Source organism: Mauremys mutica, chromosome 8 (genome assembly GCF_020497125.1).
Source record: "Mauremys mutica isolate MM-2020 ecotype Southern chromosome 8, ASM2049712v1, whole genome shotgun sequence".
In the NCBI taxonomy this organism is placed as follows: domain Eukaryota; kingdom Metazoa; phylum Chordata; order Testudines; family Geoemydidae; genus Mauremys; species Mauremys mutica.
In genome coordinates this window covers 9205371-9231813 of record NC_059079.1, presented here as the reverse complement: position 1 = coordinate 9231813, position 26443 = coordinate 9205371, and the positions used below count along the sequence as shown (strand labels likewise).

General features: G+C 36.9%; 1 protein-coding gene across 15 annotated transcripts in view; it reads right to left on the bottom strand.

Annotated features, from left to right (window-relative positions):
* Nucleotides 1–1181: 1181 nt before the first annotated feature.
* The window catches only part of ELAVL4 (ELAV like RNA binding protein 4), a 130103-nt gene continuing 104841 nt past the window's right edge, over nt 1182–26443 (bottom strand). For 14 of the 15 annotated variants that reach the window (XM_045028078.1, XM_045028080.1, XM_045028077.1 and 11 more), the window contains 5 exons: nt 22739–22842; nt 11190–11343; nt 10420–10645; nt 8925–8963; nt 1182–4605 (listed from right to left, as the gene is read on the bottom strand). In XM_045028078.1, coding sequence (XP_044884013.1) covers nt 4278–4605; nt 8925–8963; nt 10420–10645; nt 11190–11343; nt 22739–22842 — 851 coding nt within the window. In that variant the 3' untranslated portion in view covers nt 1182–4277. The remainder of the gene's footprint in view (nt 4606–8924; nt 8964–10419; nt 10646–11189; nt 11344–22738; nt 22843–26443) is intronic. The other variant, XM_045028074.1, reaches the window with a different exon arrangement.

The window sequence follows — 26443 nt, the reverse complement described above, 5'->3', positions numbered from 1 at the left end:
ATTGTTCTCATCTCCAATGTCAGATGAATACCTAGAAATGTTAGGAAGCTTAGTCAGCCAGCTGTAAAATGCTTGGAGAGCCTCAGGTTAAAGGTACTACGGAGGGGTGCAAAGCATTATTTTTAAAACAGAAGGGTGGAGCTTTGTCCAACATGGCACATGAATCCCATTTTACTGGGGAGAGCTAGTGCTAAGCACGGATTAATTTATTTTAAGCTAGTGCCACCCCTGAGCTCTAAACTCAAAGTGCCTTGCCGTACACATTTGGGAAAACAAAACACTTTTCGCTGCATTTCTCCATGGGTAAGTAGCAGTAGATCAGTCAAGATGTGTAACAACATGCCAGTATTTTGAGATGAGAACGGGGTTCTTAGAATGAATGGTGATTTGGGGTTTGCTAGTGATTCCCACCTTTTTTCTTTCTGGACAGTATCTACCAGCATCCAATATGAGCAGCGTTTCTTTCTTTCTTAAAGAAAGCTTTTAGTTGCTACCAAGAAGGAAGAGCTAATTCACAGTCTATAATATTTAAAGGGGGGAAACAGAATGAAAGACTAAGAGTGAAATCCTGGCCCCATTGAAGTCGATGGCAAAACGCCCATTGACTTCGATAGAGCTAGGATTTCACCTAGCTGACAGTATAATATAAGTACACAAAGCAGAGAGCACATAAGGTTTGGGGGTGGAGGTGGGGCAAGGAGAGGTCATGAAAAGCACTAAAGTACTTTATTACTAACACTATTACCTGTGTATTTGTTTAAACTGAAATTTCAATTTTAGTTCAAATGGAAAAGGTCTGTACCCCTGTAGTATTAAAAATTCTTCCTAACTTTTTAGTAACGTCAGTTTCAAAATAAAATGTCAGCATTACAAAATGCTGTAGGAATTTGTTAGTCCAGACTATATATTAGGATACATGACATTCTCGAGTATTTAAACTTTTTTGATGCTGTGAGATTTTTTAACAACTAACCTTTAAATAGAGCAAAACAATAACGTTTACATTCTACTATATAATGCTCAGGTTAATTTAAGGATGAATCATGCAGGCTGTATATTTAAAAACAAACAATCTCATTCCATGGCCTGAAATTAATTATTCTAACCAACATAGTAATTCAATCATAAAAACATGAGTTTATTAGTAGTGAAGCAGCTGAAGAACTGCATAGTCCATCCAACCGGTTGATACATTTTTTTCTATACTTGGTTATGAAATGCAGTGTTGCAATTTTACAAGGTACATATTTTCAATTAGCAAGAGAATGTTACAGAACACAAACATGGAGTGAATATTTGTATTTAATGGAATTTAAACCAATAAGTCAACTGAAAGAGAGATCACTTCTGGCTATAAAATATGGTGAAAATCAAATTTTGAATGAATGTGGTAATATATAAATTTTAGAGCCAAACAGCAGATATGTATACTTCATACTGTATGATATTCATTGCATATCCAGGTCAAAAAGAAAAGTCAAACTAACTGATGGCTTAAAATTTGTATAATTAAAGCATTTAATATTTTTGCTTAATTTTGATATTGACTGAGTTAATACTTTCATTGTGTAAAAACATTGTGTACGTTAAAAAAATCACACAAACAAATTAAAAAAATATTTAAGTAAAATTACTCTACTGCAGTTGATGTTAGTGAAACCAACTCAATTTGGCTAAGCTAAGGTTTTGGAAGAAAAACATATGAACAATGAATATGCTTCAACTGTTTTGTTTAGTACCTTAGGATCTCCCTTAAAGAACTTTCTACTGCAATTAGACTATAATATCTCCCTGCTTTATTGTGTGGCTGTGGTTACTAAAACATCTGAACACGTTTAAAAATCTGGAAAGTCCATAGCCATTCTACACACTTTCATTTATTGTCCGGACAATTAAAGTACAAATAATTCAAACACAACAAGGTTATTAAAAAAACATTTACATTACTTTCCCTCAGAAATGATCTAAACTAGCAAGGTTAACATGAAGTCATTTGTTATAACTAAAGTATACAACTGCCTGGTCCTAAGAAAGTTTTTTTCTTTAAATTATTATTCAGCTAGTAAAACACGTTGTAGAGAAAAGATTCTGACATGCCTTCCCCACTAATGCTTAGCAAATGCATCAAAACTTTCCCAGCAAACTGCGCTCATTCATAGCAGATGATGTATAAAGGTTTCCCTGAACATTGAATGAGTGTTCTTTAGAACTAAAATATTTTAAAAGTAAAAAAACTGATAAAATTATGATGCTTTAATTTTATCTGTCTACTATAAAAGTTTGCCTCTTCAGTGTGGAAAAAAAAACAATACTTAATCTATGTGCAGTTAGTGGGTATAGCATGGAAAAAATGCACAAAATAAGCACAAGTTATAAATAACCATAACGTTTTATTACCATTAAGACTAAACTTGTATTGAAAAGATTTTATATAACAAGACAAGAAAAGCAATAGCAAATTTAACTATCAACTAGATTATGCATAGCGAGTAACTGTTTCTAGTACTCAGGGAAGAGCATGACCCTTTTTTGTTTTAAATATATAACCGTACAAAGCACAAACATACTAAAATGATCAGTGCACTGGACATGGGAGAGCACCCCCTCAGTCATTTTGTTCCCTTAGCTCTGTTTTCCCCCAATCTGAATTACATTAAAATAAAGACCCAGTTGTTTTCTTTTCTACTGTGCAGTAAGAAAAAATATTCACAACAAACATGACAATATATCAAACAATATTTCTACACAAGTTACCTTGATACCTCTGTCACTTAAGTATCATAAGAAAACATTTTAAGACATATACAAACAAAACTAGCAAAGTGTTACAACTTATAATAAATTAACAAAAAGAAAAAATAACTTTATATATATATATTTATATTATATATACACATACACACACAACAAAATGACACAATAATATGCTTCTTCCCATAGTTTAAGTAAACAAATAAGTAGACTAGCCAAACTAGCTATATTTGATTTTGGCCATATGCATCACATCGGCAATTAAATAAATAAGTGTTTCAAGCAACATAAACAGTGTTCCAAATGTGCCAACACAGCCCAATTTATATCAGCATGGGCTATAAAGTGAATTTGAAAATTCTTAACAAATTTTAAGCAAATTATTTTTTCTAAACACATTACATTTAACTATGATACTAAGATATGTAAATAATTCTGTAGCACCTACTGCTCAAACCAAGGAAGTTTTTGATCAAAACAATTATTTTTTTTAAACTTTTGTTCTGCTGATATCCCATACTGATGACTTAAAGAAAAACTGTCTTGCAACTCATCTCCTTGCTTTTGGGTTTTGACTGTGGGTAACTGTGTGCCTGGGAAGAACACTCTCCCGTACTGTATTTAATATTTTTATTACATGCTATGAAAAGATACGAAGATCATCTGTTTGTAGCCCATCCTTCAAAAAACAATCTACTAATCCAGTTTAAAACACACGTCTTGATCTCTAAAAAGTTACCAGTGCAGTATGAACATGACAAAGTTGTCAATTTCCCCTAAATTAGCCAGTCAAAATATTTTTTCTCAAATCCAGATTCTCTTGTAAAAATTCTTTATATTTTATAAAAATAGATTTTTCTTGAAACCCATTTTCAGCAAAGAGACCACCTCTTTGGCAACATTGTTAATGTTATTTAAATTGTTCTGTCATCAGGTATCCCCCTTTTACCCCATTCCCTAACAGAAGACTGTTTAGTTCACATGATATAAAAGAAAAAAGGAAAAATAAAAAAGGTTGCAAAAGTATGTGTTTGTTGTTGTTTTTTGCAATTTTTATTGTTCCTCTTTAATTTATATGGGGGGTTTACCAATCTGATTGGATCAACATTTGAAAAAAAAGAAAAATCTTTTTTCTTTCTTTTAATCCCATTAGTTTGTAAAAACTGTTTTTGTTTTTTATTTTTTTCAAATGAGTGAATGGTCATCTTAAAAAGAGCCACCTTCAAGGAAGGTAGTAAAACTAGCTGGCCGGGTAAAAATCCCTGCACATTGTTATCTATGTATATTATATTCAACAACGACAGCTATGAAAGAACATTCAATGCATCAAAGGTTTTTTTTGTTTTTGTTTTTTTTCTAAGCATTATAAAATCCTTTCCTGTTCATCACAGGATATCCAATGTTTTAATACTTAGGCAACACTGGCTTATAAAGTCCATGGTTGAATATAAGCCTTGCAGAGTTTTTGTTTGTTCGTATATATATTTATATATATATATATGTTTTAGTAAGTAAGGATATGAAATTCAGGATTTGTGGGTTTTGTTGGTTTTAAAGGAAACTTGCAATACTCTGTCTCCTAAACGGTATCCATTAAGGCTGGCAATTGCCATGGCAGCTTCGTCATAGTTGGTCATAGTGACAAAGCCAAATCCCTTGCACTTGTTGGTGTTGAAATCGCGGATCACCTTGACGTTATTAACTGCTCCGAAGGGGCCAAAGAGCTGCCACAGCACACTTTCATCTGAGTCGGGAGACAAATTGTAGACAAAGATACACCATCCAGTCCCAGTGTGGCCAGGAATATTCATTCCAACAAGGCTCGTCATCCCATCAATTGTGATCGGGGAAAACCTACCAAATAAAAAGAGGGGGCTATTCTAGACATAGCGCTTAGTACAAATTACACGGAACTGAGACTTAAAATAAAGCTCATTAAGGTTTCATGATCCAGTCCTTGGGATGTCAACTATATGTCCATCTTTGCTCTCAGTTACACAGGTGCCACTAACACCTACTGAAATGAATGGTAGCTGGGAAGAATGTAACAGACGAGAACTGGGCACAATGACATTTCCCTTCCACAATAAGTTCTAGTTTGCTGTGTCTGAGATCTAATAAAGGGAATTCTTAAGGAACATCTAAATAAGCATGGGCGAAACCTTGCAGTGCTAATTAGGAATTTCACTGAGTAAGAAATGCAGCATTTGGCCTGACATTTCTATCAATAAAACAACTCAGCTGAAGGACTATGGATACAACTGCAAAGTTACTGATGATTTAACACTTTAGACCCTACCAGACCCTCATGGAAAAATGGATCTCTTAGAGCTTGGTTTTAAACGTGAATATGAAACATTGTCAAAATTCAGCAGTATCTCTGTATTCAGCCATTTTGTATATCCTAATAGCATTTGAGAGATTTTTAGATGGAAAACAGGAAGTTTTGTCTGTTTCTAGTATACAGACTTTTATTCAAATATATTTTTAAGAATTCATTGTTGGTAACGTTATCTTAAAAATGTCTGTACATATCAATGAGCATATGTGTAGTAATTGTAAAGTAGGAAAACCAGTGCATGAAGACACTTGCTTGGTTAGATCACCTCCTTTAGCAGTTGATAAAACATCATTTTTTAGGCCATTATCAATGGGTTACATTTAAAGTAACTGTTACATGTAAGAAAAGTCTTGCTAAAAATCTTATTTCCACACTTAATTTTAAAGCAGGCATCCTCAATGAATTTTAATTCCTATACTGAATAATTCTTATCTTTGTTTTGCATTGCAGATGTGCAGACTGCAAGCTCTCTATTAGAAAACTTGTAATAATATTTATAATATTTTTAGATGCATGTAGTGAACAGAACTCCTTAACATTACTCTGCTGCAAGTGGAAGTGAAGACAATACAAGGAATTTTAGTGTGTTGATTGCTTATCTTCTATGTGGAATTGCACTTAGAGCCTTGACTGCCCTTTGACGTACATCCAGAACACTTCTGGATATTGCACCTAAATTGAGAAATATCACTCATTTTTTTCTACAGCCTGCAAACACTTATGCAAATCAGCAACTTTATTCACACGCATAACAGCTTGGAGGACTAGGCCCTCTGACTCATATGCAGGCTTGCAGAAGTGTTCAGGGTGCAGTAACTACTCTTACTGAACTCACTGCAAACAATTCCTATTGAATTCCACTTTTGAAAAATCCCACCCAGAATATCTGTAATGCTTCCCCCCCCGATTTTTGTATATTTAAACTAATTATCATACTGGCACAGTACAGTTTTGCTAGTGTAGACTTTTGTGCATTTCCTCAGCTGGTACAAAAAGACAGCAAGAGCTGTGCGAACAACTGATTTTTAAGTTTGCTAACAGTTGATTCTGGATTGAACTAAACCTTCAGTTCAAACCAAAATATTTAGTTTCTGATTTTTACATTTTTAATTTTTTTGTATTCTAAAATTAAATTAAATTAAATTTCTAAATGAAAAGTTGTTTTGAATCAAAAAGTTTTGCTTCAAAAATGTCTAAATGAATCATTCTGATTTTTTGGGGAAACTTTTTAGGGTTTTTTTTTTTAAAAATCCAACACTACTGAAGCAGTTCAGCAAAATCAATACAAATATGCCAAATGTTACTGTCAAAACAAATCCACCGTTTTCAATGAAAAAAAACATTTTGTCTGAAAAATGTTATCCAGCTGTAGACAAAGCTGGAGCTATGTCTTTTTATACCAGCTGAGCATCTGGCCCAGTAGATAGTAAGTAATCTTCTCTATAAGGAATACATTTAAACAAATTGAGGGTACAGCTAACTACTGAACAAATTCCTTTCAGCCAGCAGAACAGGCTTCTCGGAGTACAATTCAGAAAATGGGGTCTTGAAGTTTGCAAACTTTAACAGCATACGTAAAGGCCAGCAAATACTATTTATGCTGTTATACTTTATACGGAGTGTGTTTGTGTAAGAATGTTTGACTGTGTACTTCCATACAAATCATGTTAACAGACTGATTATATGGTGCACACACAGTTGTGCAGTACTACAATATGCTAGTTTTTTGGATCTAAGGTTGCCAAAGGCACAAGAAATACGATTACATAATTAAAAAGACTTGCGATGCACATGCACCATGAGTCAAAGTTTCATATTCAACCTTAACATTATCGTTTTTTCCAAATGTCTGAGAATTCAACTGTGCAAACTTAATCATAATTTTGAATAGAATTTCCTATGTTTATTTTTAAACTAAAATAGAGCTATGTAGCTATACATCACCAGAATGCCTTCTAGCCCTTTCAGAGATTCACAAGAGAGAGCCTCTCTCCTCCAAACCTCAGGAGCTGTGCAGCTTTTACCTGCTCATGAAACCTTAACTATAGCAACTGCTTCATCTCTCACTATAATATAGGCTGATGTGGTATAAAAGTTTACTGACATGAGTCCGGGATGGTATATTATTCACTAGTGGCAAAGCCGTGAATTATAGACGTCAACCCCAATGAATCTTTCATTCCATGCCAAATCATCCTGTATTTTGTACAGGATACATATTTTATAGCAAAATTTATCTGGGGATGTTTTAGAGATGGTTTCAGAAGTTTTTATTTATACATCCAAACAACACAGAGTTTTCTAGCAGGATAAGTACAATTTCTTCGGGACTTGCAGGGAGAAGAAAATGACTAACAATTTTAAGAAACTTCAATAAAAACTGAAAAAAAAAAGCTGTTGTGATGTTTAATGCCTGATGTCTCATGATCTATCAGTGCTAGAAACAAAAGCCTTTGAACAGCGGAAAGGAGATACCTGGCTCTCTAACGATATTAGTCTGCTTTTCCTTGCCTTGATGAGTCATATGAAATCAGAAATTAAACCTTCCGCAGTCTAGGACAGAACATGGTTTGTCCTGTACCACAGGAATTACCACTGTAATTCTGGGTAGGAAATTAAACATTTGGGAGGGAAAAAAAATTCTCAAACAGTTATTTGTAAGTGGCAGCTGTCTGAAGCTGCTAAGAGTTTTGGAATGTTACTAGCAGGACTGAAAGATGGATTAGTGGGCAGACTGCAGGTGAGGCAGTGAAAGGGGCATAATGAATTGAAAAACCATGCAGCAAATTTTGATTTATGTGCTGATCATGGGACACATGATTTGGGGTTTTTTTTGGGTAGATGTAAAACATCTAATTTGAAAGTTACTTTGGCGTACAAGTAATCTTATGGTGTACATGCCACTGCTGTAGTAGTTAAGACTTACTCTACTGTCCACTTCTGAACAGTTTAAAGATACTTACCATGCCATGTTTGGGATGAGCTTTATAAAAGAGCACCTAGTTTTCATGAATGTGCAGAGCTGACCATTCCTGTAGACTAAGGTGCTTCCGCAGCTCATAGTGCAGGGCTATTGGTGCACAGCTCTGCATAATGTCAGGAATGAGACTATGCCCCTACAGTTCTGAAAGGTTCCCCTGTGTCGATGTGTGTCGTTAACAAAGAGGAAACACTAACATATATCAACTTTTTTTTTTTCAGCTTGAACACGGAACACACTCATTATGGAACATGAATGTTTCAAAATCAATTGAGCTTTAATTCCAATCTGAACACACAAACCTGTGTAAATTAAAACACACACACAAAGAAACAAACCACAAGCACTAAGAAATATTTGCAACAATTGTTAAACCTGTAACAAAAGAAACTTAGGGCTGATTAAGGTGCATACAGTTACACTTTTAAAGTTAACTTTGTGGTAGGACACAGCTAGAGGAAAGGATGAGGCTATTTAATTCTATTTTCCTCTGACTATTTTCACAGTATCAAATCAGAGATTAGCAAAAACTTCAGTTTAATAGTTTTGATTCAGGAAAATATGCTATTTAGCAGCACTATTGGTGTTAGAATACTTATAGCTGTTGCACCTAAACCATCTGAGAAGCCCACCTGTAAATAAAAGAAAAGGTGAAAAAAACCCACACACAACTTTTGAGTGTGGCCTTAAAGTAACAAAACCAACTGAAGTCCAAACTTAAAAAAAGAATTTGACATGCTGGTGGAAGAAAAGAAGGAATTAAAAAAAAATAAAGTTAGTGATTTAAAAAATAAATTGTAGCACCAATCTGTGCCAACATGGACATCTGGCAATCTGTGGAATTCTAATTACCTCTTTACGCCATAGGCCATATTAAGCAAATTGTCCAGCCTGAAAAGAGAAGGAGGGTCTTTGGGTTAATGTCTCACAGATGGCAAGATCGCTCAATGGAACTATTATTAATAATGTTCCATTTTCAAAGAAGAAATGTTCAACAAGTTTCTCACACATCTAAGGAGTTTAGGAAACAGGAACTCTCTTGAGTTTCAGACTGCTTTCAAATTTCAATCACAATATTTAATGCCATTTTTAACATGCTTTGAGATTTCAGAAAGTTGAACTCTCACTAAATAGCTATATCTCAAGATTTGACTGGGTGTTAAAAATTTCCCTTTGATTTTTCATTTGTAGATTATATTAGTATGAAATTATAACATGTACAATACCTTCAACAGTTCACCTTTCATTGCAATAAAACTTGTGTATAAAATGTTACAATCCAAAATTAGAGGAATAGTAACATACTGGTTATAAGCAACTCTTGCGTCTCAGGTTCACAGAACTGTTTAGAATTTTTCTTTTGTTTAGAAACATATTTAGTAATAATGATCTCCAAAAGCTGTCAATGTCAATTACCATTGAATTTGGGAAATTAAATGTAATCTACTTTATGTTTAATACACAATATGAAAAATCCTTATCTACATAAGGAGTCAGTGGTAGCCTCAGTGGCTTTTATACTCTTACCAAAGAGGTTTTAAATATACACTTGTTTTCATAAAAACCAGGCAAGTGACTGACCTTTTCTGTGCTCTTCTTTAATTCATTTCAGATTTAAAAAATTGCAAATTTCACAGTGAAATATATTTAAAAGCTAATATTTATCTTAACCACGCCAGTAAGTCCAAGCATTCCTATTTAATATTTTTTAAAGAAAGACCTTTTGCTAAAAATGCTAGGTTGCCTAACTGATATTATACATCATCAAAATAACACAGAGAGAACCCAGTACTGCTAATACTGTGTTACATATGAGATACAAGCAGTACTTTCGAAATGTAAATCATAAAACATCACACAGCATCTCAGCACTCATATCAAAGACTACACAAGGTCTCTTTATACCTTGAGCAGACATCTGAAGCTAATAATGTAATAAAACTACTGCTGAATAGAATAAACACAACTTTTTGCCAGCCACCAGCCCTACGCTCAATGTTAAATTGAAAGTTGCATGAAAGCCACAATAATACTGCAGAAAAAGTTGATAAAAAACAAAAACAAAAACCAGAAAAGTCACTTTCTATTTCAGTATCAATATAACCTTTTAGTCTGTCATCCTTTACCTAAGGCCTCATTGATCTGATTGTATAGTTGAGATGTCTTAGTCAATATGGAATGACTGGCTCTGAGCAGATTTTCCTGTTCACTCACTTGGAAAGAATGTTTAATTTTACAGAGAAATTGAAGTCAATCTACAATTCCAAAATACATTTTTAACACAACCCCTACACCCCAAGTCATCATAGCTGGTAGAGCTCCAGTTCTTTTGCAGATCGATAGTTACCTGAATCTCTGAGCCTGGTGGTGTAGTGGTCCAGGGTAGCGTCTGTTGGGAGACTGGTAAAGCTGCGAAAGGAGTGCCTGGCTTGTCTTCTGGCTGGGGTTATTGGCAAACTTCACAGTAATTGGTTCTGTAGCACCACTAGGTTTCTGGCCATTTAGTCCCTTTATGGCTTCTTCTGCTTCTATTCTCTTATCGAAACGGATAAATCCCACACCCCGAGAGACACCTGGGAATAAAGAAAAGACTTTTTAAAATAAAAGGTTAAAAAAAGTAAGAACAGCTTCAGGAGTCTTTCACATATCTAAGGAAACAAAACAACATGTTCATTTTGATCTGAGTTCAGAACACATTACTTTGTCATATAAAAAATTATTTTCCCCATCAAGGAAAAAAGCCCTGTTCTCTTAAGATCATTTACTGAACCTTCCCTCCCACGTTATATTGTGATAATTGTAGCAGATGACAGACATACAAGTAGTAAATTGCTTGATACATTCCCCTTAAATATGGATTATCAGTAATTTTTAAAAGATTCTGCATTTAAAAAACACCCCAGTGCATTTACTTCCCCTTAAAGTTACATATATAAAGAACTGTGTATGTACAGTAACATCTATCTCTATATATAGGATTACATTTTACATCCAAAGTCATGGCTTCTTACTGTACCATCAGTACAGTTTGCTGCTTCACTATAGCCATTCTGCTTCAAAAGCATTTAAGTTTGCCATTTTCTGAAAATATTTAAATTTTTAAAAAGTTTTTTTAACCTGTGACTTGATCAACCAGAATTCGTGAGGTGATGATGCGCCCATATTGTGAAAATAACTGTTCTAGTTCTTTCTGGGTCATCGTTTTTGGAAGGCCACTAACATACAAGTTAGCATCTCTGATTGATGCTGAACTTGGACGGGCGTATGACACCTAGGGGATTAAAAATAAAGAATTAATACACTTTCCATGAATGCATTTACCTCATACATTTAAATCAACAGATTATTTAGTGTCTTTACAATCCATAGCATTGGTTTAAATAACCCTGCAATTCAGATTTTAGCTGTTCTTTTACCTAGCAACAAGGACTAGGAAAATGTGAGGGAAAACAAAAGGAAAGCAGGAGATAACTTAAACAAATGTAAGGATAAGTGCAAGCACAAAATAGCTACTGTACAGTGGTAGATTAACGCACAACTTCCCACGCACAGCTTTGTAAATTTACCCCATGGTCAGTGGGTGTACAGATAATTTATTGTATTCAAACACACAACAATCTTTGAATATACCAAGCTTTCTGAGGTTCCAGTGTGTTTTGTTTCAAGCATATGAAACTGATCAGGTTAGTTACAAAGAGATCTTTTATGCTATATCCCTTTGTATTTTCATTCTGAGCTAGCAACATCTTCCCTTGCTGAATTATAATGTACTAGTGAATCAGGCTAAATCAACATCTACTTCAGGAACCATAAATACAGTGTATCCCCCATCTTCCTATCTGCCATCTTATTTTAAAAAGTCCCTTGCAATCTAAGCCTGAAACCAGACTGTGTAAAAATACTATGCCCAAATAAGCAAAAATCCAGTTGATGCATTACGTATGTATTGTGAAAAAATTATTACACCAGATTTCTGTTAAGGGTTTAACGTTTTTCTACCAAAATGCAAACACAACCCAAATAGAATTTCAAATGGGTTTACATCGGTACCACACTCATAAGCAAAACTTAACACTTATTGTATTCAGAATTCTTTTTTATTTTAAAAGAAAAACACACTCTTAAAAATAATCTACATCTTAGATTAACAAAAGCACTCCCTGATAAAGGTGTTTCTTGCACGGCTAGTATGAAAAAGATTGTGAAGAGATTTATTTTACAGCACATTTGAAACACTGTTCGCTCTAACTTTCTGAACAATTTGAATTTCATCTAATGCAATGTATTTAAATCTACACATCTATAAATTCCCACTGTCTACACATACGGTATACGCAGGTAGGCAGGGGAGGGGAGGTCCAGTCACGAATATGATACATTAAGCAAGCCTGTCTTCCTCTCCCCAACACAATGATAGATGTCTTTATGTGCTCCAACCCTAAAAATAGATGTTGACTCAACACAGAAAAGTATGTGAATGACTAATATTTGCTTCCATAGCCTTTTGCATGTAACAGGAGACAAACTCTCTACTGATTATACATTGTAAAGTTTTTGGTGACTTTTTTTTTTTAAATAACTCAAGTGTTTGTATGTAACTTTTGTTAAAACTCATGTTAAACAGTAAGACTAAAGGGAAATGGATGAAAAGTAAGGAAAATGCTGAAAACAAGTGTAGCTAAAACATTTACACCCAAGATGGCAGGCACAGACAATGATATATCAAGGCACTGGCACAAGTAACCAGTCTAACAGTTTTCAAATATCAATGGATGAGTATCAAAGCAGTAAAGAACATTGTAGGTGGGATTTCAGTTACGTGCCCCCATGACTTCAGAGCTTGAGTCCCATGGACTTTCAATGGGTCAAGTGCTCCTAAGTCACTTACAGGCCTTGCAAAACCCCACCCTGGGTGTTTAGTGTGGCGCTCAGAGTACAGTCCATGTAGCTCAGCGCTCCTTCATGTAATTCCTACGTGATGCCTGGTGGTTTGGTGGAGAGGTCCTAGGGTTTCGTAGACTGGCCTTTCATCTGTGGAGAACACAGTTAAAAATCTTGTCTTAGATCATACATGAGTTTGGTGGTTTCTTATTCTCAGTTTATGTATAATCACAAAACCGCCACGTATTTTGGAGCAAGTTGTGGGATAACTGGCAGGCACTGCTTAAGGCGGATCCAGAATTAAAATAGCAGGGGGCTCACATGCTAACACTGGAGTGCACTTGCAGGGCAACATCTGGGAGATTTCACAGCACTTGTTCACACTATGCCAGGCTCCAGCTGGTATGATTAACCTCTGTTTTCAAGAGAAATAAACTAAGTCTTGGCATAAAATCCTGGCTCCACTGAAGTCAATGAGAGTTTTGCCACTGACTTCAATGGGGCCAGGATTTCACCCTGAATTTTCAGAAAGTATCTACTACCTCAAAATAATTTTCTATAAACAACCTATCTTAGTAAGGGCACACAGTCAACTTTCTCTAGAATTCAACCTACTTTGGGGGGGGGGGAACACTTTAAACCTACCCTTTGGAAAAATCTATCTGTTCCTAAAAACTGAGAACTGCAAGACACACAAAATTCTTGGGAAAACTGCCAAATCCAGGTCCTGGGTTTCTTCACATTAGCACATTCACCAACCCAGTGCCTTATTCTACCCTGAGCAGAAAAGGTATATGGATAGAGGAAAATACCACTTTTTGGGGCATTGAAAGATTGGGATTCTTGTATATTTTAATACTCTGCTCTGTTCTTGTGAGCCATGCAGACAGGCAAAGTGGGTGGAGAGAGAGGGAGAGATTGTGCAAAGTTCACTCTCTCACACAAACACATCCACCCACACCGCATGTAAACCACATCATTAACTGAGATCTAATTTTAGTTCCACCTGCCTTAAAACAGTCAGGTTGCAGGGGATTCTGGGCAAGGAGCTGCCAAAGGTCAGTCAGTGATGCTCAGTCTCCAAGACATAGGGTTTGGAGTGTGAGATGGACACAAGGCTAGTGAAGGCTATTTCTTCTCTTCAGTCTTTTCCCGACTTCCCTCCCAGGTCAATCAAGTACAAATCCATTGGTTAGACAGACCCATCCTCTTAAGTTATTGTTCAATTAGTAGTGTGCACCCACACGTTTTTATAAGGGGTTACAGGAAAAACTCCCAATGGAGACGTTCCAAAACAGGCTCCCGTTTTGTTACTGAAAATTGTAGAACACTCCGAAAATGTGTTGCATGAATTCTTTATGTTTACACTTATCTCCCATTAGGAACCTCAGTTTGCTTTTACCAGCATGAGGGATCTGAAATACAAAAGACTAGTTAAAAAAGAAAAAAAAATCCTTACTACTGCAAATTCATGTTAATGATTGCGAACAGGACAACTGCAAGAGAAAGGTTGGTCCAGGCACTTTATAGCCTGGAAGTGGAGGGCTGTTTCACTCCATCAGATCATTTTCAAGCTGCTTGGGTCAAATTGCCAACAGAGACAATGTGATATTGTTGGGTTTGTTTTATGGCTCGCCAGTCTCCAATGTTAATTTGCATACATATACACAAAATAATTATGGAGAAAATATTTTTGCTAGACTACTACCGATCCTACAAGAAATAAAATGAAACTTGTTCAAAGGACTGTCTCTTCATTAGACAACCTTCCGTTCTTAAGAGACTGACCCAAACACTCTCTAAGAACTATGGGACAGATGCTGGCTCCATCCCCTTTGTGCTGCTCAGTGCTTTGTGACTCTGTCAAATGACACCACTGTCCTGGGTGCTGGATCAATATACTTCTCTACTCAAGCCACTCAGGAATGGGGTAATTTGCTGCAGTCTCCCTTTGGCAAGTGTGCAGTACAAACATCATGCCTCAGAGTTATATGTGTTCCAGAATTTCATGTCCTCCATGGATGAAATTACATAATATTTTCAGCCCACTGGCAAAGAAAAATCTTCAAGTTCAACAGGAAGACTAATTCCTCCTATTTCCTCATAGCCCTCAAGACCCTTAAGAACATAAACTGATACAGTCTTGTCTTCCTATTACACAGACCCTAACAAAAGCAGTAAAGGAGATGTGGACTTGTTCCATTCCTCTCAACCAGGCCAGAACTCTGACGCTTAAGAGCAACAATTTAAATGCTGACAACCATTTAGCTGCTGATACGCTCAGCTAATGTGTTTATCCAGTTTTTGGACACAAGTCCATCATATTTTGAGTATTTGTTCATCTGAGATAAGACTAGACAGTTTAAATTAACAAAATTACAGAATAGCCTCAGACTTCTTTTCCCCATTTGGTCTTTTAGAGGAACTTGTTCCTCTTGCACTGCAATGATGTTCCTTGTCATAACACAGTGGTTTGAAGTACATCAGTTCATCTCTATCTGGCTGCAAAAGCTGCTTTAAGCGACATAAGAAGCTCACTTCTTGTCAAGAAATTAGTGCACTGCCTCTTGCACTGCTCCCAGTCACTGTCAGCTTGGAGCTCATGAGACTAGTGTTGAGCATTTAACCTGTGAATGTCGCATGCACAAGTGCCCTAAAACCACAGGAACAGCTCTTAAAGCACTGATTATTCAAATACCTGAGACATAGCTACCATCTTTGTAAGTTAAGGTACAAGCAATGTTTACTGTGCTGCCAGCTTCTATGACTCCCAGTGCAGCCCCAGGATTTTGTAGACTGTCTGTGAAATGTGGTCCAGTGACAAAGACAGTTCACTCTATAATGACCTTATTAACAATTCTGAAAGATTCTACTTGTCCCTTAGATGGACCTAGGGAGAAAGGATGGTCTTCTGTTCAAATCATTAGACTGGGATTCCAAAAATCTGGATTCAATTTTGGCTCTGCCACAGCTTTTCTGTGTGGCCTTGTGCAAGTCACTTAACCTTTTCTGTCCCTCCGCTCTCCAGCATTTACTTCCCCTTGCCCAACCACTGTCTTATGTATTAGACTGTAAGCACTCAGATCGTAATTGTCCTTTATTAGGCATATGTCCAGCACAACAGGGTCCGATTGAAGTCTCAACCTGCTACTGGAATACTACACCATGCCCACTCTCCCAAAAAATCCCGCTGATTTACATTCATTACTATCCACTTCCCCGTATTTCCATTTGTTACAATATTTTTTTTTTATAGCTGCCTTCACTTCACCTCTAAATCACATTTTTTAAAAACCATTATGGCCTTCTTGTTGATTATGGGATTTGGGGCATTTCCTAAGGTGTTCTTAAATGATTGCCAATTATTATTCAATATGATTTCTTCATCCCAGCTGATTTGGCTCATAACTGTTTTCCACTTTGTGAAACTGGCCCTATTAAAGCACCAACTATAAAGATTCTTGTTCTGGACTTTATTCTGATTGAATATTATAAATGTGATGAAGTCAGGATCACTTGAACCTAAGCTAACGTTAGTTTTAGTTTGGTGATCAGTTCCTCTTTATCTACCTTTAAAGAATTTCCCCATGTTGGCCGCAACACTTTTTGAGTTAGGAAATTGTCATATATAATGTTTAGAAATTCCAAGAAACAGAACCCTTGCCTCCACATTTCCAGTTGAATGCTCTAACTCTTGCAAAAATCCAGATTTGTGAAAATACCCTGCAGAAAAAAAAACCCTACTGATTTTGCCAAATTCCTTGCATATTTGTGTCATTCCTGTCCACGAGCCAGAACATCATCATCCCATAAGATTACTCTTTTTTCCTTGGGGTCGTGAGTTGTTTTACACTTGGCATTTCAATGCAGCTTTATTGAGATTAATTATGATTATAGATAAGAAAGAAGGGCCTGTCCCATCACTTCAGGGAGGCTATCCATAGATAATGACCAGGCAGCACTCTGGGAAACATCAAGAGCAGTGCTAAGAGAAATAATTGCTCATGATGCGTCGAATGGAAAGGACTCCTTGGCACAAGTGAAGCAGTTCGAAAGTAAGAGATCTCAATTAGAGCAGATGCACAAAACTGAGAGATAAAGACTCTCTGGTGCACATTGAATGCAGCAAAGCCAAATTAGAATCTTCACAAACGTAAGCACTGAAAAGGTCCCTTTCATTATAGCGACAGCGCTACTATGGGCAGAAGGGTGAAAGAGAATGTTAATGAGCATCACGAAGTCCAGAGCCTCCTCTTGAAGACCAAAAAACCAGTAAGCAAGTTAGTAAGTTTTCTGAGACCTGCGGTACCTTTAAAGCTTTTTGTCTGAGATTTTATCACCATGGCTTTACAATCACAGCAGAAAGTCTCTCTTTTATGACTAATACTCATCTGCTACAGAATGGAAAAAAATACACTTAATTTTAAAAGGAACAGGCGGGGAAAAGCTATCTGCCAAGTCTGCAACCCGTAATCTGAATTTTCATAAAGAGGAAGCAACAAATGCCCATTTGTTCCCTTACCCCTCCCAATACTTATAAAGCTTTCCTGGGGTTGGGAAGGAAGAAGTAGGGTGCCTGAGTGCAGCTAAATGTACTCGACAGATTGCTTAAATGCACCTTAGGTGCTGTCACCCTATTTCAGAATGAAACACCATTATTCCAAGAGAGCATCAATTGGTATGTTCAGCCACCACTTTCCAAGGGAGCACCCTGCTGTAATTATCCATGGTTTTGTCACTTGGAAGTTAGATTACTGCCATGTGCTCTACACGGGGATTATATATTGAGACCATGTGGAAACTGGAGCTAGTGCAAAATGGAAGCACCCACTTATTTAGCAAAGCAGCATGCAGAAGGCACACATCGTCAGCACTCTGTAATTAGCATCACCAAGCTGCCAATAAATTTCTGGCTGGAGTTCGTTATGTTGGTTTTAACCCACCAAGCTCTAAATGGTTTGAGGCCTGGTAATATGAGGGACCTCCTTTGTCCTTGTAACATACTGCTGCAGCTGTGACCAGAAGCCCACGCTCAATCTGAAGGGGATTGGGTGCTGCTAGCAGAGCATTTGAGGCTTTGGAAATCCTTGGTCTGCCTGAGGCGTCATTTGTTAACCTTTGGGCATGCTTCAGAACCAACTTTTCAGCATGACGGGGTGTGAAGGGGACTGGGGCCTGCTATCATTTGATTGTCTGGCAGTAAGGTACAGGCAGGTCTGAGTGTGCAAATGATTTCAAAATCTGGCATGGTGAAAAAAACTAAAACAAATACATTAACATTTTAAAGTAATGCTGCCACATTCTGCTGTAGAGAAACAACAGTAAAGTAGCTAATCAATCTTTCTGGTCTTAGCCAACGTTTTATCCAATGTGTTTTAAGTTATCATCAACACCCCTAGTCCCGGGGACCTACACAAAACAGAGTTTAGCAACAGTAAACATTTCTAACTAACACGTATATATTGCGCTATTAACTTCATTTTCAAAAAGCTTGAAATTGTAGTAACTTGAGATGCACAGAAAGCCTTTGACCACACTGAATGGTGTTGGGTGTTGAATCTGTCTCTAAGCACAGAAATTTAAAACACTGGATTATACTGGCAGGAATCAGGAATTTAGGCCAGGTTGGTTCTTTTTGCTAGCCCAAATTTGCCTGATAAGATGCTATTTGTCAGGACCTCCACCAGCACCTCTTCTGTTTGTTCTAATGAGTCAGCACACTGCTTACTTCTGCCAGGGAAGGAGGAAATCTATTTCTCTAAAGGTAGGGCAAGGGAAAGTGAATAGGACTGTGCTTTCGGTAGATGATACTTTTCTTTTGATTTCAAACCTCCCTTCAAAGTTCTATATCCCCTCCTTGTTCTAAAGCCCTTAAACATAATGCTCAGATATTCTGAATCATTTGAGAACATTATGAAACACTTCCGCCACATCCTCTTAAATGTTATCCATTTTATTCAGTGCTCAGGAGCAGAGCTTAAGCAATCTGTAGGTTATGCAGAGTACATCTTGCTTTCTTTCTGATATTTAATTCAACTTCTAGCCAATATTCAACATTAGCAGTGACCTTTACAAGTAGGCTTCTTCCATAGCACTTTCTTGGATGGACATAATTAATCTTTTTTAAATGGATACCATCTCCAGCAGATGGATTTGTTTCAAACCTGAGACATATCTTCATTCACCCAAAAGTGTTTTGTGGAACTACATAAAAGTTTTCACTGCAACTATAAATAGTTTCCCCTCCCTCACAAAAAGATGACAATAATATACAATACCTTTGCTGAAATATGCACTATGATTAGCGGAATATGATTACCACTCATATAATCATCTACACCTCAATACATGAATACACATCCATTATCTGGACTCTTCCCCCAGAACAGATATTCTGCTAAACAAACAATCTCCTCTCAGCTTTGATTATAAAGGACATTGAACAAAACACTTAAATATGAATATTTTAGCTCTTATTGATAAAAGGAATTACTTATTATAATACCAAGAAATTAAAGACAAAAATCGAATTCAATTAATATATTCTGTACATTTGACAGCAGATTGTGCATAGTCAGTTTTGTTGATTCCCCTGCAGTCAAAAACTTCTCTTGTTTACATGGGTCTCTCATAAGTATCAGGTGAGAGAAGAACATTAAAAATAAACAGCCACAAAATTCTACTGTAAATCCATAAACATGAGAAGACTGGGATGTAGGGACAGGTGTAGTACCTGAACTAATATTAATTTTTTTAAAGGACTAAATTTCAATTTGTTAGTACTTTATTAAACACAAGATTTAAAGCCAAAAATTAAAAAAACAAATTAAAAGAAAAACAACACCCCTATCCCCCTCCCAGAGCCTGAGGTCCACCTGGAATTCTGTGCAGATGGCTGAATCTGTAACTTTTCTTGTGTGCACAATATTTTTGCACATGGACTTCTACCTTTGCTTTTAAAAATGTGTCCCGGGTTCAGGGTCAGATTGCTTCCCAGCCTTACACAGCTACGCAAGGGCAGGAGAATGGGTGAAAACATTATTCAGCCACATACTCCTAGACAGCCTCCCCAGATCTTGGTTCTGGGTGTAGGAGCACAGGAGGCTACACAAGGACAAAATCTGTGTTCGGTAAAGAGGAAGAGATAATAAAGGAAGCATCTTCCCTGGGGACATATCCAGCTACATACCACACCTTACATTGCCACTGACCAAAGGCTCAATCTGGCCCTAAATAGGTCAGATTACATGATAATGACCCCCTCTTGGCCTTAAAAAATACAATCAAATCTATGACGTAATCCAAGAAAGTAATCAGTTCTTTTGTTTTAAATTTTATGCTACAATTTAATTGAATCAAATTCATTTTCCAATCTGCAAAGCAACTGCGTATTAAAAATTTAATTTTTAAGTACCGACTGCATTTTTAAAGATCTGCAAATGGCACTGAGAGCATTAGGTAGGTGCGCTTATATTTTTGTGCATTAATCCAATACATAAATAAAAAGAATAAATATAATAAAGCCAAACAAAAGTGATCCTGTCTTAAGTGATAGCACAATGTGAAATGATGAGTGGGATGGGAAGGACAAAGTAAAGTGATCTAAAACTTTATTGCATATGATTTGTTGCTGCTTTGCAAGAGTATTTGGAATCCAAGGTGGAATTCAGAAGTAGTTTCCTCCAATATATTTAACTGGCATGGGAGTTGGAGAGGATACTAAAAATATATTCTTTACACCTCAACAACTTCAATTTTGTAAAGCCTCCAAACTGTGCTACACGTGGCAGAAAGGGTCTATTTTAAGAGAATTAATAAATACAGTAATAGGCTAGGTTTACCGTGGCTTTAAAAGGGTTTGTGGGGATGGGGCGGGAAGTTTAATAAAAGGCCATTTTGCTACTTCAAACACTTTTTGGGTGCATTTTATCGGCAATAGATGCAATTCCAATCTGTATTCAAACTGCCCAAAAAGTATGCATACCTTATTGTGTGTTATTGCTTATATGATGTTGTTACAGTCAACAAGGCCTGGAGATTCAAAAGTAAGCTCCTTCAGATTAATTCAGGTGACTTTGTTAATACCTATTTAAAATGTGTATTTTGAAGACTATATATGTTCTACTAATCCTTGTAAAACATATACAACTCCTATGCATATAAAACAGACTTGTTTCCTTGTTTACTATTAAATTTTAAATGCCTTCAAAATTCCAACAGAATTTCACTTGTGAAATCAAAGTAATCAATAACGTATTTATAAGCATAAAAGAAACCCAAACCCAGTAAACTGTTTCCATACAATTAAAAAAAAAACTTGTATTAAAGAAACACTCTTCCAGAAATGTGCAGTGTACCAAATTCCTCCCTAAAACAAAGCTTTTACTGCAGAAGTTATAACTCCTTTGAAGGACACATGAATAAAATCACTGTGAATTTAAACTATTTATGAAAAGTTACAAGAGCATAATAAATTAAGTAGTTTCATGAAACAGAGAAAAATTTAAAATGTTCTTTTGCAGCTGACATTCCCCAGCAGCACAGGAAACTCAAATACAACAGCACAGTTCTTCCGTAGGAGAACCAGAAAGTGAAAGCGATTAAAAATTTAGAAATGTAATTAAAAAAAAAAAAGAATGTAGTCAGATTGGACAAAGTGTCTAATATACCAATAGTAAATGCACAACATTAAAAGTAGGAAGTAAACTAGATGTTTATTTGAGTTTTAAATCTAAGGCCTTTCGAAAACAGGTAAGAACCTGTTTTTTAAAACTATGATATTTATCTTGTCAGTGTTCCTTTAAGATAAATGTAGAGCATAACCTGCAGCTCAACTTTATAAGTGGAATGAATAAATTGCTGAGTCTCAGTATTAAATTTCAATTTGCAGCAGTTGATAAGAATAGTTTATTTTATTGCTTTACTTTACACATTTGGATAAATTAAATAAATACAAACCTTAACTGCATAAAAACCTGTTGTAAGGATTTTGGTACATGGTATAAATACATGCATGTGTGACGGTCTTGCTCCTGCAAGATGAATTTTGGAAAGAATATTTTATATATAATCTCAGTGATTAGTCTCTTGTTCTCTTAAAGGTCAACACTTTTGCTTCTGATTAACTGAGCAGATCCAGAGACTATTTGTCTGAAATCAGAGATGCAGTAAGAAATTCTACAGTGCAAAAATTTGCTCGGACCACTAAGGAAACCAGGGAGAAACTAATGGCACGTTTGCATAACAAACTGGGTGGCTTCTACTTGATCTCTAGTCTCTTTGGGGGAAAGTGAAACAAACAAAGAACAGTGAAACTGGAAGAACAACCCTTGAAAGAGAGTACTGTGGTTTTTGAAAATGGCACCTAACTGGGAAGAAGTGTATCTTGGTTAGAAGATGCCTTTTATGAACTGAATGTTTGATAATCACATGCCAAATTAATTGTAATTAACATAACATGTGTTGTGGTCATTTATGAATGATACAACTGTATACTTCACCTTTGTTCTATGGGTAATGTTCTCTCAATGGCTGTTTTATCCTAACTTCAAATCCCATTACAACGCTTTAGAATACTCGACAAGGGTTTCCCCCCCACAATAAATAAAAATAGTAGCAGTTTGAAAGAAAAAAAAAAGATTCCATCTGCCATACATCCTTTGTTTTAAGGAACAGCGAGTTAACTGTGCCCTTTACATTGTCAGATTAAAATACTGATGAGATTTCCAAAAAACTGTCTTACTGCTCTTCCTAAATTTAGCAAAAGGCTCTTTGTATTCTCTTACCTTTATGGTTTTGGTCTGGAGTCTGAGTCCATTTAAAGTGTTAATGGCTTTCTCTGCATCCTTTGGATCAATATAGTTAACAAATCCATACCCTAAACTCTGCCCTGTTGAAACATAAGAAACAAAACAAAACAAAAAAGGACTCAGTATCTTTTCAGCACATGAATGACTTCCAAATGTGGAATCAAAATTCTCTTCTAGTGTTTATTTTCACCACACTTCCACCTAGACTCTCTACATACAGCAGGGTGTCAGTTTTTCACCATTCAACTCTGTGGAAGCTAACAGACAAATTTTAAATAGCCACTACAATGTACATAACTAACAGGAAAAAAAAGCTAAAAAAAATGCTTTTCTACAAGTTATCTGAAAAGCATGTAATGTGTTGATATCAATGGAATTAGATAAACACAATTAATAGCTTTGTGTTGAGTTTGTAACAAACTAGAGGATCAGCTGTATAAGCAACATGGTTCCCATTTAAAATGAAATAAAAATAAATGCTCCTCATGCCATTGTTTATAGAGTCTGTCTGGTTTTCATAATGTGAAAGTTCAGAAGCCTCAGATTTTACCAGACCCCTCCAAAACACATTGCTCAGTTGGTTGTAAAATCAACTTAAACTTTCAATATTGTCTTATTGACTTGTGAGTGGCAACGCAGAACTGAAAAGAAAGGACAGACTATCCCGTGCCAGGATAAGCTCTTACATTATGTTTTCTTTAGTATGTTGGTGATGCCGGCAAAGACAATACGGTACAACTGCTGCTGCATCCGGATGGCAGGAGCCCATTTTAGCAGCCAAATCATTTCAACAGCTTCTGTTTTTACTGGTAATGTCTGTGTTTATGTTTGTAGTAGAAGGAGGAGACCTGGTTTAACAACTCGGTTTAGTAACATGGAGCTAGTGATGTACTATTATTAACGCTATACATATACACACACAGCAAGCACAACTAGGTGTCTGCAATGGAGTAGGATAAGGATCACATAACCAAAATCTACACCAAAAAATATTACACCTTTCTCCCAATGATTTTACAATATGAATGTTGTTAACAGAACACGAAAGACAATAGCAACACACAAGCAGATTTTGCACTCAGGCTTTCAAATTCCTCTGTTTTATGTGCCATATTTAAATTATTTTGGATATTTGGAAAATGCATCATTTGTTGTATTTTTTTAAACCACAGACACTTACTGGGCATGCAGAAGTGAGTAGCGATAACCAGGCTTAAAAAAAAAAATTCTCAGGAGGCAGGCACTTCCTTGAATCTCACCCACTGTTACGCACTTTTTTAATGAATTTTGAAAATGCTAGGTCCAAATCCTACCTGCACATGGGGTCAATGTGCAGAGGAATCATCCTGATTCTGCTCAAGAGGGGTAAGAGGAAGAAAGGTTGTGAAAAGCCCACACAGGGAGAGAGATAACAGGCTGTGAAAACTGTACTCCATAGAGTCAAGTATCAGAGGGGTAGCCGTGTTAGTCTGGATCTGTAAAAGCAGCAAAGAGTCCTGTGGCACCTTATAGACTAACAGACGTTTTGGAGCATGAGCTTCCGTGGGTGAATACCTACCACGAAAGCTCATGCTCCAAAACGTCTGTTAGTCTATAAGGTGCCACAGGACTCTTTGCTGCTTGTACTCCATAGAGGCTCTAACTGCAATAATGCAGAAGTAGCTACCCAGCTCTTTCTCACACCCCTGCATGGGGGAAGCAGAGGTCACTAAGCATCCTGCACATGAGGAGCTATGCCCTAGTCCGGTGGAGGGATTCCATCTCTGCTACATAAAACTTTCTTACTTTGTTTTTGTGGGGAGCAGGTGGGGGTGGGGGAGGAGAGAGAGCGCGTGAGTGCATTTGGCCTACTGTATTTGGGGGAAAAAACACCTAGAAATGTTGTGTTGCATAATCCATATAATAATAGGAATGTCTCAGTCTTCTAAAAATCAGCTCAAGGTGCTCAATTTTTAAGGTTTAAATGCATATTGCAGAACTCCTTTAAAAACCCACAGAAATGCTTTATTTCACTGCTACAATGACCACATGCAGCGTTACAGACAGGAAATTGCTATTTTAAATTACATACATCAAGGGAGCACTTCCATTCACTAGGTCTAGAAGTACAAGCATAAAACACACCCCTTCTTCCCGAATGGCTAAATCCATCTCAACAAATATATTCCAACCCCAGTTCGCTGGCACTAACCAAAAGTTAAACTGAGCAAAGAAGCAGGAGCATAAATAGCGTAACAAATGCTTCTGGTGTCACCCCTCCGCACTCTTTTCTAAGGCAGCGGTTCTCCAAAATGGGTGGTGACTTGCTGGGACCCAGGGCCGAAGCTGAAGCCCAAGCTCTCCCGCTGCCCACCCTCGGGCCGCAGCCCCCACTTCCCCCACCTGGGGCGGCGGAGCTCAGGCTGTGGCCCACTCATGTAGAAACTTTGTTGTCAGAAGAGGGTTGTGGTGCAATGAAGTTTGAGAATCCCCGACCTAAAGTATTTATATGGACCCCACTGCAGCTACAGATGGGCCCCTCCCAATCTTGAATGTGTTTACCCTCGATACCTCTGGCAAGTGGGGTATGCACTGTGGGGCAGGGACAGTCTTTGCATTGTGTGTTTGTATAACGCCTAGCACCACAGGGTCCTGTTCCAGGACTGGGGCTCATAAGTGCTATCACAATACAAATAAATACAATAATAATAATAATAAATAAATAACTCTTACACTGCACTTTCCATTAGTAGAGCTCAATAAAGTAATTTGTATTTCACACCTGGGGAACGGTCTGATGCAGAGAGAGAATAATGCCCAGATTTTCAAAGGTATTAAGGTGTTGCTCTGCTCAGCACTGTGAGGCCTAAGTGACTTAGATGGCTAAGTCCCATTCTGAAAAGAGACAAGCTTTTAGACCCAGATTCTCAAAGGTATTTAGGCGCCTAAGTCTAATTGAAATCAATGGGATATAGGCTCCTAGGTGCCTAAGTCACGTTTGAAAATGGGACTTAGCTGTCTAAGTTACTTAAGTGTTGCAACATACCTCATATAACATATCTAGATATCTATAGATACCGTTAAGAATCTGGCCGTGAATGACTTGTCCAGAGTCACACAGGGCACAAAAATGGCCATACCGAGTAAGAACAAAGGTCCATCTAGCCCAGAATCTTGTTTTCTGACAGTGGCTAAAGCCAGGTGCTTCACAGAGAATGAAGAGAACAGATCATCATCAAGTGGACCATCTCACTGCCCATTCCCAGCTTCTGACAAACAGAGGCTAGGGACACTTCAGAGCATGGTTTTGTATCCCTGCTCCTCCTGGCTAATAGCCATTGATGGACCTAGCCTCCATTAACGTACCTAATTCTTTTCTGAACCCTGTTATTGTCTTGGCCTTCACAACATCCTCTGGCAAAGAGTTCCACAGGTTCACTGTGTGTGGTGTGAAAAAATACTTCCTTTTGTTTGTTTTAAACCTGATGCCTATTAATTTCATTTGGTGATCCCTAGTTCTTGTATTATAAGAAAGAGTAAATAACCCTTCCTTATTTACTTTCTCCACACCAGTCATGATTTTATAGATCTCTATCATATCCCCCCTTCGTCATCTCTTCCCCAAGATGAAAAATCCCAGTCTTATTAATCTCTCCTCATACGTAAGCTGTTCCATACCCCTAATCATTTTTGTTGCCTTTT